Here is a 16858-nt window from a genome sequence, read left to right on the forward strand (position 1 = left end):
TTCTATGCTCCTGATGTTCCCCTGCCATTGGGAACCATAACAGGGGACATTTCCTGGCATAATGACCTGACTGCTGGCAGACCGGACAGACCTTGAGTGCACGAGCGGTCCAGGACTTAGACCCTGCTCGTGACACCTCCACGGCCTCATATGGCTCGGGCGCCTGGAACAGAGATCCCAGAGGTTTGGCGAATGTGGGAGCCAGCCGAAACCTCTGCCTACACTGGGCTCGCTCCATCCTTCGCTCATTAAAATGAAGGTCGATGTGGGTGGATACAGTTATTAGCTCCTCCAGTGTGGCAGGAATCTCTCTAGTGGCCAAGACATCCTTCACATGGTCAGCCAGCCCCCTCCAAAATACAGGGATGAGGGCTTTATCAGGCCACTCCAGCTCAGATGCTAAAGTCCGGAAGTGGATGGAAAAATGACTGACCATGGATGAACCCTGTGTCAATGCCAGCAGTTGGAGTGACATATCATGGGTGAGTTGGGGTCCCAAAAAGACCTGTTTCAGAGTGCTCAGAAACCACGAAGCACTCTGCACCACATGATCATCGTGCTCCCACAGCGGCATAGCCCACTCCAATGCCCTGTCTGACAAGAGAGAAATAATGAATCCCACTTTAGCCCACTCTGAGGAGAAACGTCCAGCCAGGAGCTTAAGGTGAATCGCACATTGGTTCACAAATCCCCTACAAGACTTGCTAAGGTCGGAACAGGGGTGGCAGTGGACAAAGTGGCTGCAGCCATGCTAGCAGACTCAACAGCTACTGCGGTAACATCCAAAGCTGAGGTTGTGCACTCAAGAGCAGCCAACCTGCCATCCAGCTGCTGGATGTACCGCTGCAGTCACTGTTTGTCCACCATTACTAGCCAGACCCTGGCGCTAGTGTAATGTTAGGACTGGCGGAACACACCAAATAATATTTAGAGAGGATATGAGGTGCGTTCGCTGTCCAGGGTCCACTGTGCAGAAAGGACACCTGCTGCTCGGTAATAGCGGACTAGATGGCGGTATAATGTGAATACGCACACGGGTTAGCTTCACCCGGTATGAAGGAAGCGAACCCTGTTGCATCACAGGGCCATGATACCGCACAGAGAGTGCAAGTAAAGGGTCACAGAACTCTGTCCCAAGACACGAGGAAAGATTTCCTCTAGACCTCTTACGCTTGACACCGTTACTGTGGTGTCAGGGGTAGAACTGAACTAATAATAATAATTTATCGCACAAGAGTGCATACAACGCCGCTCTGGCGGATGCCACTACCCACCCTAACCAGGGCCTGGAAAGAGCTCTAAGCGCACAGCGCTGCACTGGCGGTCGCTGCTGAGAGACGCTGATTTGTGTGCTGGATGTGCAGAGTAGCACTGTCTGGCACTAGGTAGCTTCCACCATTCGCGAGCAGGCAACAACACTAGGGATGGGAATGATTCAGAGCTTTCATCCATCGACAGGCATTCATCTACACACACACAAGTAAATAAGTTTACACTAGCGCATGGCCGAGAGGCCATATGAACCTTTTATAGTAGTAGCGCTCCAGGACCTTCCTGATGGTCCAATAGGAGCCACAACAGGACCTGAGCATATGACCCCCGACCTCCAATGGGAGGTCATCCTGTGGGCATGCTCAGTATGGGAAAAGCAGGACTTAATCCCAGAAAGGCCTGCTTGCTGCTGATCAGTGCTGGCTACAAAGGCAGTGCCTGGAAAGGCAGCGCCTGGAAAGGCAGCAGTAAACATTCGCACAGTATCAGCTTGAGCCAGACGTTGGGACCAACGTCTCCGCTGAGCAGGTTCCACTGTGGCTGAAGGAGAATAGGAGACCGCAGCGGACATGGTTCGAGATTTCCCCTGTGCAGTGGCGGGAACTCGACACCTAACAAGCAATACAAAAAATCCTATATTAACAAATACATGAAGAGAGCTGTGTACATGTCAATAAATAATGCTAAGATTCTAGCTGTGAACAACTAAGATTTAGACAAACATGTGCATAATTCACATTCAAAGACCAAAAGAGCACTCTGGATAAATGCCATATACAATAGACCTTTAGGGAGCTCCCATAATATTGATCACACAAATACAACCTGATAGTTGATCGCAGAGTCGTACTCCATAGCCTTATATTCTTAGAACAACTGTATAGGCCAAATAGCCCATAATATGCACACAAAAGCCACTATGTAGCAGGCTCAAAGATACGGCTCCTGAATGGGGCCAAACAGGTATAATAACCCAAGAATAGAGTGGGAGGTGAGGGAAAGGCTCCACGCGTATCGTTGCCGCAGCAGCTTCGTCAGGGTAAGTGAATCTAAGGTGAGTATATCCGGTTTAAATATAGCTAGAAATTAGGTGAAAGCCATACCGCTGTGTCAGAGTGGGACTGGAAGATGCCGGGAAGGACGTTGATGGTGTGGAGAACAAGCGGATGTCTAAAATGCATAGCGGATGTGTGTATCGTATCCATGGTGAAAGCCACACGTGCGCACCCGCGGCTCAATATAGGGTCACATTGTGCCTGAGCAAAATGGAAAGACAAAGAGGAGGAGGGAACAGGGGAGGGAAAGAGAGATTCGCAAGCGCTGGTACCAGCCGGAATGAATGGCCAGGAGAGTGGGCTTGTGTCCCAAAGAGTAGAGCCATATTAACCACCCACTGTACGAAGATAACCTTAGACAGCAGAGACCTGTATCTAGGACCTGGTGGAAACAAGAATCAGTACAAACAAAAATAAAAGTAATTAAATAAACAATATAAAGTGTATATATATATATATATATATATATATATATATATATATGCAAAATAACATATAACTAAAATAAAAATATAATAGTAATAATAAATGATAAGGTAAAAGATGAAAATTGGATAATAATAATGAAAGAAAAAATATGAACATACATAAATGAGTGAGTCTATATGATGCCTTATGATTTTATTATGATGCATGAAAAAAATATATATAGGAACAGATAATATCAGCCCCATAAACTCTGTTCACACACAGGATAAAGAGCGATACTGTCTAAGTGTCCTTTGGCAATATCCATATCCTTAATAAGATGGTTCCATCCTCCAAAGTAACCCTCAATCCAATCGATACGGTGAACCAAAAGGCCCCCTGCTTCCACCAATTACGTAATGAGTGAGAATTCTCCATGTTTACTCATACCACCTGGTATAGGGATATTTCAGTACAGGGCAGACAAAGTATGCCTGCGCAGGAGCCACGGCAAGAAGACAAGAATAGGACGTCATCGTTTGAAGATAGGAGGCACTGGACCCGGACCGCGATGCCCATTGGACCCGGACCGCAGCGGGACCGCCCCTGGGTGAGTATAATATAACCTTTATTTCTCATCTTTCAGGTTACATCGGGGGCTTATCTACAGCATTACAGAATGCTGTAGATAAGCCCCTGATGCCGGTGGGCTTAGCTCAGATACAATTTTTGGGGTGACAGAGTCCCTTTAATATAGGCTTTTAATGGATGCCTTTTATGGTTAACCAGATTCATAAATGTATCCTGAGTTGGGATCGCAAAAGGGCAGATATTTCAATCCCCACATGGGAATGGCCCCCTCAGGATAATGCCCCTATTTCACCTAATGTTGGGTCTAGAAAAGTGGCTCCTGGTCAGTAAATCCCTTAGACTTGGGGCCCTCCTTGCCGTGAGAAGCGGCCTGTCACTAGTGACTTCAACCGTTTGGACATCTGCTCGTAGTACCAACCAATGTCTGGATAAGATCTCTCTCACCTGCTGCCAGTTGCGGTTATAGTCCGTAATAAATCTTGTCTGTGACTCCCGGCAGCGTCGTCCCAATGACTGAAGAGATGCTTGATCATGTTTTCTTGCACTTTGAAAGGTTGTAGATATCACATGTTTGGGGTAGCCCCTTTGTTTGAAGCGATCCGTAAGGCCCCGAGCCTGCAGTAGAAAATCTTGGTCGATGGTGCAATTGCATCTAATACGCAAAAATTGTCCCGTGGGTACACCCACCTTTAGTATGCCAAGGGAGGAAACTAGTAAACTCTAAAAGTGCATTCATTGCAGTCAGATTACAGAAGAGGTCTGTGGCCAGTTGATGGTACTGCACAAATATCTTCAAATCCAAAAATGTGACAGAGCTGTTGGAAATACAGTGTGTGAGAAAGATGTTGTGGGAATTGATGTTAAGTTCACTAAGAAACTCAATGCAGTCACCCCTCGTACCCATCCACAGAAAAAATATGTCATCTATATAACGATACCAATGACAGACCTGGTTTTGAAAGGTCATGGATGGGTACACAACATTCTCCTCCCACCAGCCTAAGAAAATATTTGCATAGACTGGCGCGCACTTGGCACCCATCGCCGCTCCTGATGTTTGTAGAAAAAATGTCCTATTAAACAGAAAAAAAATGTGGTGAAGAACAAACCCCAAAAGATCTAAGAGAAAAGAATCATGTCCACTATCAGTATGTCTATTTTTGTCCAGGAGGATGGTCACAGCATCAATGCCATCCTTATGGCTAATGTTGGAGTAGAGTGACTCCACGTCACAAGTGACTAAAGAGAATTCTCCCGATAGTTCAATCTGTCCACAAATTTCAATAAAGTGAGCTGAGTCCCTTACAAAGGAGGGCAAGGAGGAAGGCTAGAGGTTGGAGAAAAAAATCCAAATACTCACTTGCTCTCTCACAGATGCTGCCAATACTAGAGACTATTGGTCTGCCAGGGGGTCTCTTATCATCCTTGTGGATCTTCGGCAACATAAAAAACGTTGCAATGACCGGATGCTCCACCCATAAGTACTTATTTTCTTGAGAAGAGATGATACCAAACTGCAGAGCCATGCAGAGTAATGACTCTAATTTAGAAAGGAATACCTGTGTGGGATCTGATGGTAATTTCTAGTAATACCGTCGGTTACTAAGCTATCTATTGGCTTCAGCTAGATAGTGATTTAAGCCCCCGTCACACTAAGTGAGGTCGCTAGCGAGATCGCTGCTGAGTCACAACAGTAGCGATCTTGCTATGTTTGACACGTAGCAGCGACCAGGCCCCTGCTGTGAGATCGCTGGTCGTGTCGGAATGGCCTGGACCTTTTTTTGATCATTGAGGTCCCGCTGGGTAGCACACATCACTGTGTTTGACACCTTACCAACGACCCCGTTGACTACAACGTCACACAGGACGTCCCTCATCGAGGTCTGAATCGTCATAATAGCTGCCATGTGACAGGGTCACAACGACCAACGACATCATTGTACAGGTCGCTACAGTTCGTCGCATCGCTGCTGCGTCATTGGGAAGATCTCACTGTTTGACATCTCACCAGCGACCACATAGCGACGCAGCAACGATCCCTGACAGGTCGTATCGTTGTCGGGATCGCATTAGCGTCGCTAAGTGTGACGGGGCCTTAACAGACCACAAAACAACATTGCCCCCTTTGTCCACCTCTTTGATGTCAAATTCCTTGTTATTTTGTAAGTCAAAGAGGGCTCGTTTCTCCGGTGGATTGAGATTAGAAAATGTACCCACCTGAACAGGCATGGTGAGGATGTCCCGTTTAACCAATTCGAAAAATATTTTGATGGCAGCGACCAAGGAAAAAGAAGGCGTTTTCAAAGATTTATTTCTGTTTGGAAATCTTCTCCTATTCAAACCAGACTCACTCTCTTCCAACAATTTCAGTAAATCCTGAAAGGCTTGACGTTCATCCACAGGGATTGATTGCATGAGATCAGGTTTCTTGTAGATGACCTGGAAAGTAAGATTCCTACAAAAAAGGTAAAGGTCCTTAACCAAGGTAAATTTATCAACTGCATGTGTAGGAACAAAACTCAGACCTTTTTGAAGAACAGAAAGTTCTGCGGTAGTAAGTACATGTTCCAAGAGATTAATCACCTGTGGTGTAGATGAAGATACTTCAGAGTCTAATATAGTTTGATGGGAGGTGTTAAGACGGCTTACTTCCGTCTGGTCGACGGTAGGGGGATATGTGACCCCTGTAACTTGCCGGTCGCTTTTTTGCAAGTGTTTGAGTAGACACAGTAGCCAGTTGGTTACGCTGATTATGGTGTCATCTCTGCTCACTATCTTAACTGTTTCCTTAAAGAATTTTTAGAACCACACAGATGTCAGACATCCATGCCCACTTGTTGGTTCTTATGTACGGAGGCTGATCAGAATACTGATGGGTATGTTGTTGCTGATATTCATCTACTGCCCTCTGCTGCAAGGTGGCACTTGCAAGTACTTCTGCAGCCCTGACAGACCGAAGACATCTGTAGCAGACTTGTGAAATTGGCGCACACAGTGGCATACATTCACAAGTAGCTTAGGCAAATCTGGGGAGTTTTTCAGAAACAATGAGAACATTGGCCAGTCATGTAACATGTGCTAGCTTGCCTAGCTTCAGAGCCACCACCAGGTTACAGACATATCACACATGACCATGCTTGGTTGTAGTTTCAGCGGTGAGAGCCACAGATCTGTCTTGACCTTTCAACATTCCTGTGGTGGTGTGCTGTTTGTCACCTAAACAAATGAATTTCAGCAGAGGCTGTTGTCGTTTCACCAAGTCAATACTGTAGTGCTTTCAGCTTGTGACCAATATGGACCATAATTTGGAGATGAAGGATGAGGTGGAGGATGGGGTGTAGGAACTTGTGTAGTAGGTGGGGTAAACCCTGATTGAACTGTGGACCATAATTTTAGGCGTCATTTGCACATGTGCAGTCCCAGAGTCTGACTTGGTCCCAGCCTCCGCAAGGTTCACCCAGGGTGTTGTCAGGAAAATATAGCGTACCTGCCACAAAGCACTTGTCCACATGTAGATGGTTAAGTGAACCTTCCCAGTAGCTGGGTTGTTCAGGGCACAGGTGACATTTTGGAACTCGTGCTTAATTAATCCGGGACAGCACACTGGAAGAAATAGTGGTGGCTGGGCAGTGAGTGCCAAGGCAAAGCCTCAGTGTCCACAAATGGCAACTTGTTCAGGACAAGCAGTTTGGAAATGTGTCCTTTTAGTGTTTGGGCATGTAGGTGGGTGGCTGCATATTTCTGATTACGCTCAAAGTCCTGGGGAAGGGACAACTGAACCCCGTGCTCAGAAAGTGAAGTGCATGTGGTTCCTGATTATGGTTACAAATATGGAACAAAAGGTGCAGGGAATGAAGCATCTGCATCTTCGTCTTGGACAGGAGATTGGCAGGCACAGAGGAAGAGGCAGTAATTTCACCCTCAGACATTGATTGCGGCCCCAGGTATTTGGCATACCTAGTCAGGTGCTTTTATGACATGTGCCTGAGAATGCTGAGGGTGTAGTAAAGAAGACAAAGCGAGAAGAAAGTCCTGTTTTTGAAATAAAAACACTGACTCCTTTTTTTAAATAAAACTTCCCATCCTCTCTGACCTATTTATATTCAAAAATATAAAAACACCATATTCATCAGCTGTCCAACAAGAAGATTATCTATATCTGTGCCACGGTGTTCTCCAAATTTGCTACATTTGGATTTCATCGCTGAGCAGTGGCATGGTACGGCTGCTCAGTCGTCAATCCAGGAGACCACTGATAACTTCAGCAACAAATTTGCTAAGGTATACATTCCCCAAAGGGACATCTACATAGATAAGCCACTATTACACTTTACGGGGAGGCTTAAATTCTGGCAATACCTGCCCAATAAGAGGGCCAGGTACAGAATTAAAATGTACAAGCTGTGTAAGAGTTCTTCAGGGTTCACCCCCAGATTTAGGACTTATGAAGGGAGGGACACCGGAATTGAATTCCCTGAATGCCCCCTTGTCCTTTCAGTGGGGAAACTATGTGGGAATTGGTGCACCCATTGCTGGATATGGATTAAAACCTCTACATCGATCAGTTTTACAACAGCAACCCTCTCTTCAAATCATTCTTTGCAGCACGTGGTACCGTGCACGAAATCCAAAGAGGACTCCCTAAGTCACTAATTGGTCAGCTGTTCAGAAAGTGTGAGAGCAGGATGTATTTTTCTTGACCACAATACATGGTAATGGCAGCAACCCCTCCGCTGTATGAAATCTACGCAAGTCCCAGAATGTGTCCTGGGGTATAATAAGAACATGTGGGGAGTTGAACTCTCTGATCAAGTTCTCGAACCCTATAGTGCCATGCAGAATGCTAAGGTGTTGTACAAAAAGCTGGCTGTTCACATTATACACATGTCAATGTATAACGATTACATGCTATCACAATGTGCAGACCAGACTAGCACATTTCTATACTTTCAGGAGGCAGTGATCAAGGACCTAATATATGGATGTCAGGAAGTTGAAGTACCTCTGTATCTGAAGGTGCACTTATAGTACAATGGCAGATATTTCCCCAATGAGGCCCCCTTGAATCTGGAAAAAAGTAAGGTCACTATTTTTCAACGTGACACCTGCCCTGACAAGCCTGGAATTTGCATAACAGACTTTCAAAGTGTAAACCTCATCCATGGAATACTAAATGTATTTCTTATTTACTATACTTTGTTGCATGACTTGATGTACCCTACACAACTCACATTTGCCAACCTGATGTACTGTATACAACTTACATAAATCATCCTGATATACTCTGCAAATCTCATATATGACAACCTCATGTACTCTACACAACTCCCTTATGCCAACCCCATGTACTCTACATAACTTATAGGCCAACCGGATGCACTCTACGCAACTTGCCTGTGCCAACTTGATGTTCTCTACGCAATTCACATATGCCACCATTATAAAATTCATATACAAGGAAAACAATAGATGAATTCCAATATAGGGTCACTTGTTGGGGGCTTCTACTGTTTAGGTACCTCACAGGCTCTGCAAATTCATCATGGCTCTGGCAAACAAATCCATCAAAGTCTGCTCTCCAATACGTCACTCCTTCCATTTGGAGCTCGGCTGTGTGCCCATACAATAGGTTTCCACCCAATATATGGGGTACTATTGTACTGCGGAAAAATTGCACGACAAATTTTGGGGTCCATTTTCTCCTGTTACCCTTGTAGAAATGAAAAAAATTGAGGCTAAAGCAACATTTTTGTTTTTAAAAATCATTTTTTTTCATTTTCATGCTTCAACATTGTGAAATTCTGTGAAGCATCTGTAGTTTCAGGGTGCTCACCACACATCTAGATAAATTCCTTAAGGGTGTAGTTAACAAAATGGGGTCACTTGTGGGGGTTTCCACTGTTTAGGCACATCTAAGAGGCCCTCCAAACGTGACACGACGCCAGACCATTCCATCAAAGTCTGTGTTCCAAAACGTCACACCTTCTTTTCAGAGCTAGATAATGTGTTCAAACAGTAGTTTCCCACCCAATATGGTGCATTGGCGTACTCAGGAGAAATTGAACAACAAATGGTGGGGTCAGTTTTCTTCTTTTACCCTATCTAGTAAGCATCAAGGCATTTTCAATGATTTCATCATGAACTTGCCAATCATGAAATCGTTCATTTTATTGAATGATAAAGATGTAAAAAAATTGGTATCATTTTAGGAAGAATTAATAGATAGAATATACTAATAATTTCCTGCCAAAGGCAGTTTTCCTCTATTGGTTAAGAAATGGGTCTTCTGCGGCTCGCAAAGCAGATTACAAAAAAAGAGCAATGCCTATAGAATGAAAATGTAGACAACGAGACTCATACATGTTTAGACTGAAAATAAATGTGCTGGTATACTCAACTACTGTACATTACTTCTGCAAAATGCTATCTCTGCTGCTTCCACAGCAACATAATGTTACTCTAGATACCGATGTTCTGTTAAAGCATGAGGTAATGTAGATCAGCAAAATCCGTAAGTAAACACTGACTCTCGGGACTTCTCTTCCCAACTCTTTCTTGATATTTTCACAGGAAATTTTGCTTTTAGAGAATCAGCAACCATTCAAACTTAAAAAAAAAGTACAAGCATTAAATGAAATAATACTAATGTGTAACTGAATTCTAGCAACGTTGCTTTGGGGAAATAATGAGTTTATAAATATTTCATATTGAAATGCAGTAAAATTCTGTACGTTGCACGTACATTAGAGCTGAATGGAACTGAACCATCATCATTCGGTAATACCTTTGATACTCATTTTGGATATTCCCATGATAAATTAGCATGATGCCTCAATACCTGCAGTATATTAGGTGACTTATGTAAGGAAAATAGTAAGCAATTGAAACATTACATGTATTAGAAAAATACAGCTAAATCTTATTATTTACAATATGAAATTCCCAAATATGTAAGACATATACAGTATATATATATATATATATATATATATATATATATATATATATATATACAGTATATATTTAGGTTACTCAATTCAATACAAAGCCATTTACCTCTGTTTCTAACACGGTACTTGTTTTTTGCATATGTGATATAAATAGCTGTAAGAAAAATTCTCTTCTGGACATTCAAGCGATTTATGGATCTTTTTCTCATGATAGGCGGAGCATAATTTGTGGGGATAGTTTTGCTACTTTATTTTATTGATGTCATCAGACCAAATAGGTGGGGTTAAAAGGAAATAATTGGTTTTCAGATATTTTTCTTTTCTTTCTTTTTATGACCACAAAGGACCACTACAATACTTATCAATTTTGTTACCCATTCCTTAACAATTAATTTAATATATTGGAAATATGTTTATTTTCTTTTGGACAAGCTTTTTTTGTTTATTTTTTGCTGCTTTAAATTTGTTTATTAATTTATTTAATGATTTGTTTTAATTTATGATAAATTGTGCCCCAACCTGCAGGGTTATCAAAGACTATTTTGGGCATTTCAACAAAAACACTTTTTTTTCTTCTAATTTCACCTGTTTATGTAGCTGGTATATTAGCCCCAGTTACAGGACAAACTCAGCCTAGTGGCTGCATAGCAGAACTGAATGGACCTCTGTGAACCAACAGATCCTGCTCTCTCAATACACCCAGCAATCACAAAACCACTGGGTCTGGAGGAGAAAGCACAGTCAGTGCTTGCTTAGTGTTCTGTAAAATGTAAACAGCAAATAGGAAGGCAGGAAAAGCAATTAACCTCAGCCTTCTCTAGGGGTACTCTGACTATATCTGACAACCTATTCCCCACTACCACAGCTAAATAATCTCATGCAGCTGCTGTACTATGCAGTGATAATACAAACAAAATCCAACACTGTTTTTATGATGCAATTTATTGTAATCAATGGATAAGTCATTTATGAAAAAATTCTGTTTCGGTCCCTTTGACATTCATCAGACATACGCAAAGAGCATATTTAATCCGGTTATTTTAAAGAAACTTTATAGTGCATTTCTAAGACAAAGCCAATAGGAAAATGCAGCCAGGAGGAGCAACATTGACTCACATCACACATACTCCTGGTTGCATCCTCCTATCGGTTGTGTCTTTTAACTTTTAATAATGTACGATTTAAAGTTTGATTTTTTTATTTAATAACACATCTTAAAGTGATATTATCATGTACATAAATTGTTTTAGTTAATTGGAAAGCATAAAAATAAGTAAGTTTGCAATTGACTTGCTTTCCTTATATGCTTTCATTCTTCTGCTGTGTAAAGCTTTTATCTTACATAGTGTACAGCTTATTTCCAAAGACATTGACCAATCCAATTGCCTGTCCAATATCAGGAGCTACATTCCAGGCCGATAATTTAACTTCTTAGATTACAGTCATCATTCTCAAGCCCATTGATTTCTGTACAGCATTTAGCTACTTACTTCCTTGTCCCTCTTCCTCTCAGTTCCTGGCCAAGTTGTTGTTAACAATCTTGCATAATCTGTTTTCAGGACAGCTATACTAATCATGGCTCAAACTTTTCTGAGGCCCTGTGCTCCTTCACACATCATAATATCTGTATATTCAAATGTAGAGAAAACAGTGTAGGGTTCAGAACAATGACAGTAGCAGTAGGAAACTGGACAGGACTTTTATTTAAGAATTAGTGGCTGCCCCCAGGAGCTAGGAAGTAAGGAGACTGAAAAGCTGTGAGTTGCTCAAGAGACAATTTGAAATATGTTTTAAATGTCCTCGTGATCATTCTTAAAAGGCCTCTGTTTGTCTTTTAACAGAATTCAGAAATGTTCTGACGTCAATCATCTTGATACAAAAACTTTGGCAAAAGCGTTCGCGCCTTGCCTCTTTCAAACCAATGGACAGCGTGATGCAGAGGACCGTGTTGTAGAGGAGCTGATCCATCAATTTCCAGGGATTTTTTATGTAAGATATGTCATACTTATATGATTTAATGGTAAAATATTGTGCCATGATGTAACTTCTATGTTTTTTTTAATAGGTGAGCCAAGAACAACTGCAGCAAATGGATATTGAAAACCGTTTTATTACCAAATGGAATGACAAACAGGTGACAAACATATTCATTTTTTAATTGTAACACATAACTTCAAATTAATAGTGGAATATTGAAATTTGTGTTTAGCTGGAAGAGCACATATTGTATCTGCCTGTTTTAATCTGCATTGGGCTATAAAAAGGACAATTTTGAAGCCAGTAATCCATTTATTTTCTTCCTATGTTGTGCTGTCCATCTATGAAGATGTGCTTCCTGGCTGATATCATAAAAATAGCCTTCTATGGCTTTCTTCTTCAGACAGAGCAGCTGTATGAATGACATACTTACATTGCATTTTATTATCTATCTTATCCTAGCAGCTTCCATGCATGGATGATGAATGGAAATTAACCATGAGGTAGATTCTTAATACAGAGCTCTCTTTAGTACAATGTGCCCAAATTCATAAGAGGCACAAGCCAGTTAATGAATTTGGTGCATTTTTTTTTTCAGTGGCATGAGCATCCATTGAGCCTCACCAGAAATCTTAATCCAGTCAGGAATTGGAGTAGCATTCCTGGGATAAAAAAAAACAGCTGCACTGTTGTAGAAATTGATGGGAAGGCATAACTGTGCCTGTCCCACCCCGTTGTCTCCATTACTCATTTTGGTGGAACTGCTTTAAACGTTCGTCAAAATGCTAAAGTCGCACAATTCTTTGCACAACTCCTGTGATTAGCACAAATTTTGCAACTTGTCACAGCATATTATGCCAGTTATCTGGCATAAAAGGTTTAGTAAATCATCCCCTATGGCTTTATTCACAGTTTATATCAAGATTTTCAGTTTCTCTGATAGCGAGAGTAGCACTGCCTGTCTGAATCAGAAATACTGGAGCTCTCAAAAACACCAACCTAATCTGCTTGTGACCATTTGGATACATTGGAAAGTTAATTAATTGTCATTTTGTTGCTTTCATTATGAGACCAGCACCAATATATAATTGAAATGACCACTGATTGCCTAATTTAAAGAGCTTGTCCAGTGAAAACAAGTTGTCATCCATCCAAATGATGGGTGACAACTTGCTGATCAGAGGGTGTTCTACCGTTGGGGCTCACACTGAATGGAAGAATGGGGAATTTGTATCAGGGAACCTTTATCCATGTTACAAAATGGAGCGGCAGGTCAGATGCCCAACTGCCGCTTCATTCATTCTATACAGTTCTACTATAAAATGGTGAGCACAGCGCAGATTTCAAGAATGTACACTGCCATTCCATTGTAAAGAGGATAAATGTTCCCCATTCTGCAAGACAGTATTGGTCTCAGCAGTTGAATGCCCAACTATTAGCAAGTTGTCACTTGTGCTCTGGATAGGTGATAAAGAGTTCGACCATTGAAAACATATTCATACCTGTTTATAATGTTTTAAGTATTTTGGTGCTATTACATTTATATACAGGTATATTAGGTACATGGATAGTATGTGTTTTTTCTTTAAAAAAAATAGTAAAAATAAAAAATGTTTTGTAAAAATGTACTTCAGGCCAACTTTATGAAATATACCAATAGATAACTGAATCAAATATATTATGGTACTTATTTTCTGTAGAATATTTATTTATTAATAGTATTTATTTTCTTTTCTTTCTTTTTCTTGAATAGTGATATGAAAAACCTTAGTAACAAAAAATAACAGTGATTCAATATAGTATTAAAATTGTCTAGCACAGAATAAGAACTAGAGGATAAGGATCTATTTCTTGCATAAAATATGAAATAATTGAGTTAATTATATATTTCAGATTCTGATTCCACAGTCAGGAGATTTGCTGCTTGAAGTCTTTTTAGAAAAAAAGGATCCTGATATGTGTGTTATTATAAGGGTAATGATTTCCATGGTTAATTTGTATAAAATAAATAGACAGTAAAAATGTGAAGGAATGTAGGCCTGTATCTCGTACTATTATTATGAAGACATTTGCAACTATTACAGAGAACATGAAAATGATGATAATTATAGTGAAAATAGTTTGTACAGGATTTTCCAGCTTCAAAAAGATCATCGGCATATTCTATTTTTTTAATGGACACTTGGGATGAAGTTCCCTTTTTAATGAATTTCCATTAATTTATTGGCAATTGACAAACTTTGAGCAAAGCTAAGTATCTTGGAATATTCTTTAACCCCTTCCCGACCTTTGACGCATACGCTGCGTCATGAAAGTCTGTGCCTTCCCGACCTATGACGCAGCGTATGCGTCATGGAATGATCGCGTCCCTGCAGATCGGGTGAAGGGGTTAACTCCGATTTTACCCGATCTGCAGAGACAGGGGGAGTGGTGCTTCAGCCCAGGGGGGGTGGCTTCACCCCCCCGTGGCTACGATCGCTCTGATTGGCTGTTGAAAGTGAAACTGCCAATCAGAGCGATTTGTAATATTTCACCTAAAAAACTGGTGAAATATTACAATCCAGCCATGGCCGATGCTGCAATATCATCGGCCATGGCTGGAAATACTTAAGTGGACCCCCCCCACCCCACCGATCGCCCCCCCAGTCCTCCGTTAGTCCTCCGGTCCCCTCCGTCCGCCTGCCGGCTCCCCCGTCCTCCTGTCCGCTCCCTCCTTGTGTCAATAAAGCCCCCCTGTGGTCCGATCACCCCCCCTGTGCTCCGACACCCCCCCCCCACCACCCCTTCATACTTACCGATCCTCCCGGTGTCCGGCCGTCTCCTCGCTGGGCGCCGCCATCTTGGAAAATGGCCGGCGCATGCTCAGTGCGCCCGCCGAATCTGCCAGTCGGCAGATTCCTTACAGGTACATTTTGATCGCTGTGGTAGGTTCCATCACAGCGATCAAAATAAAAAAAATAATAAATAACCCCCCCCCTTTATCACCCCCATAGGGACAATAATAAAATAAAGAATTTTTTTTTTTTCTTTTTCCACTAGGGTTAGGGTTAGAACTAGGGTTAGAACTAGGGGTAGGGTTAGGGGTAGGGTTAGGGTTACGGGTAGGGTAGGGTTATGGCATGTGCACACAGAGCGGATCGGCCGCGGATCCGCAGCGGATCGGCAGCGGATCCGCAGCGGATCGGCCGCGGATACGCAGCGGATCGGCAGCGGATACGCAGCGGATCGGCCGCGGATACGCAGCGGATCGGCCGCAGATCCGCAGCGGATCGGCAGCGGATACGCAGCGGATCGGCCGCGGATCGACAGCGGATCCGCAGCGGATCGGCAGCGGATCCGCAGCGGATCGGCCGCGGATACGCAGCGGATCGGCAGCGGATCCGCAGCGGATTGGCCGCGGATCCGCAGCGGATTGGCCGCTGCGAATTCGAAGCAGTTTTCCATCAGGTTTACAGTACCATGTACACCTAAGGAAAACCAAATCCGCTGTGCCCATGGTGCGGAAAATTCCATGCAGAAACGCTGCGTTGTATTTTCCGCAGCATGTCAATTCTTTGTGCGGATTCCGCAGCGTTTTACACCTGTTCCTCAATAGGAATCCGCAGGTGAAATCCGCACAAAAAAACACTGGAAATCCGCTGTAAATCCGTAGGTAAAACGCAGTGCCTTTTACCTGCGGATTTTTCAAAAATGGTGCGGAAAAATCTCACACGAATCCGCAAAGTGGGCACATAGCCTTAGGGTTAGGGTTGGAATTAGAGTTAGGGTACCGTCTCACAGTGGCACTTTGGTCGCTACGACGGTACGATCCATGACGTTGTGTCTGACACGCAGCAGCGATCAGGGACCCTGCTGAGAATCGTACGTCGTAGCAGATCGTTTGGAACTTTCTTTCGTCGCTGGATCTCCCGCTGTCATCGCTGGATCGGTGTGTGTGACAGCGATCCAGCGATGCGTTCACTTGTAACCAGGGTAAACATCGGGTTACTAAGCGCAGGGTCGCGCTTAGTAACCTGATGTTTACCGTGGTTACCAGCGTAAAAGTAAAAAAAAAAAAAAAAACGTACATACATTTCGGTGTCCTTCAGGTCCCTTGCCGTCTGCTTCCCGCTCTGACTGTCTGCCGGCCGGAAAGTGAGAGCACAGCACAGCAGTGACGTCACCGCTGCGCTCTGCTCTCACTGTATGGCGGCACTCAGTCAGAGCGGGAAGCAGACGGCAAGGGACCTGAAGGACACCGAAATGTGAGTATGTACGTTTTTTTTTTTTTACTTTTACGCTGGTAACCACGGTAAACATCGGGTTACTAAGCGCGGCCCTGTGCTTAGTAACCCGATGTTTACCCTGGTTACCTGGGACCTTGGCATCGTTGGTCGCTGGAGAGCGGTCTGTGTGACAGCTCCCCAGCGACCACACAATGACTTTCCAACGATCACGGCCAGGTCGTATTGCTGGTCGTGATCTTTGGTAAATCGTTATGTGAGACGGTACCCTTAGGGTTGGAATTAGGGCTAGGGTTGGAAATAGGGTTAAGATTAGGCTTGTGGTTAGGGTTAAGGATAGGGTTAGGGTTGTGTTGGGGTTACAGTTGTGGGTAGGGTTGGG

General features: G+C 43.0%; 1 protein-coding gene across 3 annotated transcripts in view; it reads left to right on the forward strand.

Moving 5' to 3' along the window:
- ARAP2 (ArfGAP with RhoGAP domain, ankyrin repeat and PH domain 2) overlaps nt 1-16858 on the forward strand; it is a 441859-nt gene that overhangs the window by 312332 nt on the left and 112669 nt on the right. For all 3 annotated transcript variants that reach the window (XM_077279928.1, XM_077279930.1, XM_077279929.1), the window contains 3 exons: nt 12118-12265; nt 12342-12410; nt 14147-14227. In XM_077279928.1, coding sequence (XP_077136043.1) covers nt 12118-12265; nt 12342-12410; nt 14147-14227 — 298 coding nt within the window. The remainder of the gene's footprint in view (nt 1-12117; nt 12266-12341; nt 12411-14146; nt 14228-16858) is intronic.

Source organism: Ranitomeya variabilis, chromosome 1, assembly GCF_051348905.1.
Source record: "Ranitomeya variabilis isolate aRanVar5 chromosome 1, aRanVar5.hap1, whole genome shotgun sequence".
NCBI lineage: Eukaryota > Metazoa > Chordata > Amphibia > Anura > Dendrobatidae > Ranitomeya > Ranitomeya variabilis.